Here is a 1,249-nt window from a genome sequence, read left to right as displayed (position 1 = left end):
CATTTCTGTAACCGTTTCTTCCCAATTAATAGAACATCAATTCAGGGCGCCCCTTTTTTGACTAAAATGCTACTGATTGAAAAATATAATTTCCTAACAGGACAAAACTAACATGGTTTTCACACCACTGTATACGTCCAATAAACGGGGGATTCATCATGTTGGGCAACATGCAGCCTTTGCCTATAAATAGCTTCTCTATATTCACATCTCCTCAACACAAAACACCTCAAAGTTCAAAACAACCCCTCCTTATCTTTTCCTCTTTGATCCCATTCAAAACCTTCGATTATCATGGGTGTTTTCACTTTTGACGATGAGTTTACCTCCACCGTTGCTCCCGCTAGGTTGTTCAAGGCCTCCGTCCTTGATGCCGACAACCTTTTCCCAAAAATTGCTCCCCAAGCTGCTAAAAGTGCTGAGACTGTCGAAGGAAATGGAGGGCCCGGAACTATCAAGAAGATCACCTTTCCTGATGGTAAGTGAACTTTTTTTTTAATCTTCGTGATCCTATGTATTTAATGACATAGTTTACATATCTTCAATTGAAAGAGAGGAATAGCCTACTTACTAAACTAGGAACGCAGTTTCAATTCCAAATATATAGCAATTAATCTATATTAGTACATAAATAAAAATAGGCTTTTTCCATTTCCAACTCTTTCCATTTCAAAAGTTTCACTTGAAATTTCATTTGCAGGCAAGTATGTGAGGCAGAAGCTTGATTCAATTGACCACAACAACTTTAGCTACAGCCATAGCTTGATTGAAGGAGATGTTTTGGGTGCGGAAGTTGAGAAAATCTCTCACGAGACCAAGTTCGTTGCAACCCCAAATGGAGGAAGCATCATTAAGGTCACTACCAAGTTCCACACCGTTGGAGATGCCCAGTTCGATGAAGCAAAGGCTAAGGAGGGAAAAGAAAAGGCCGCAGGTCTGTTTAAGCTCGTCGAAGGCTACCTCCAAGCAAACCCCGACGCTTACAACTAAATATGTTGAACTATATGCTTGTCAAATTTCTATTTTTTTTTTCTCCTAAGCAAAAGGATGTGGCTTTCATGTTGTTTTTTTAGTCCTAGATTTCCTAGGCTTGCCAATAAGAGTGTGGAAATGGGATATTCCGCTTTGTATTGAATTGCTTCAGAAAATGTTTTAACCTTATTATGAATAAGACAATGAAAATTATTTATCAATCTCGATCGATCCGTCTATTATCTCCCCAGAAAATGTTTTAACCTTATTATGAATA

At 38.4% G+C, this 1,249-nt stretch overlaps 1 protein-coding gene across 1 annotated transcript; it reads left to right on the top strand.

Annotated features, from left to right (window-relative positions):
- The first annotated feature begins 230 nt into the window (after window positions 1–230).
- On the top strand, window positions 231–1,033 carry LOC112093313 (major allergen Pru av 1-like). The gene is made up of 2 exons (XM_024171491.1): window positions 231–478; window positions 701–1,033. The coding sequence occupies exons 1-2, from the start codon at window positions 295–297 to the stop codon at window positions 988–990; spliced, it is 474 nt and encodes a 157-aa protein (XP_024027259.1). The 5' UTR covers window positions 231–294; the 3' UTR covers window positions 991–1,033.
- Window positions 1,034–1,249: the final 216 nt, after the last annotated feature.

This window comes from Morus notabilis, unplaced genomic scaffold, assembly GCF_000414095.1.
Source record: "Morus notabilis unplaced genomic scaffold, ASM41409v2 Scaffold2726, whole genome shotgun sequence".
Lineage (NCBI taxonomy): Eukaryota > Viridiplantae > Streptophyta > Magnoliopsida > Rosales > Moraceae > Morus > Morus notabilis.
The sequence above is the reverse complement of the archived record's forward strand: the minus strand, read 5'-3'. Positions and strand labels throughout refer to the sequence as shown.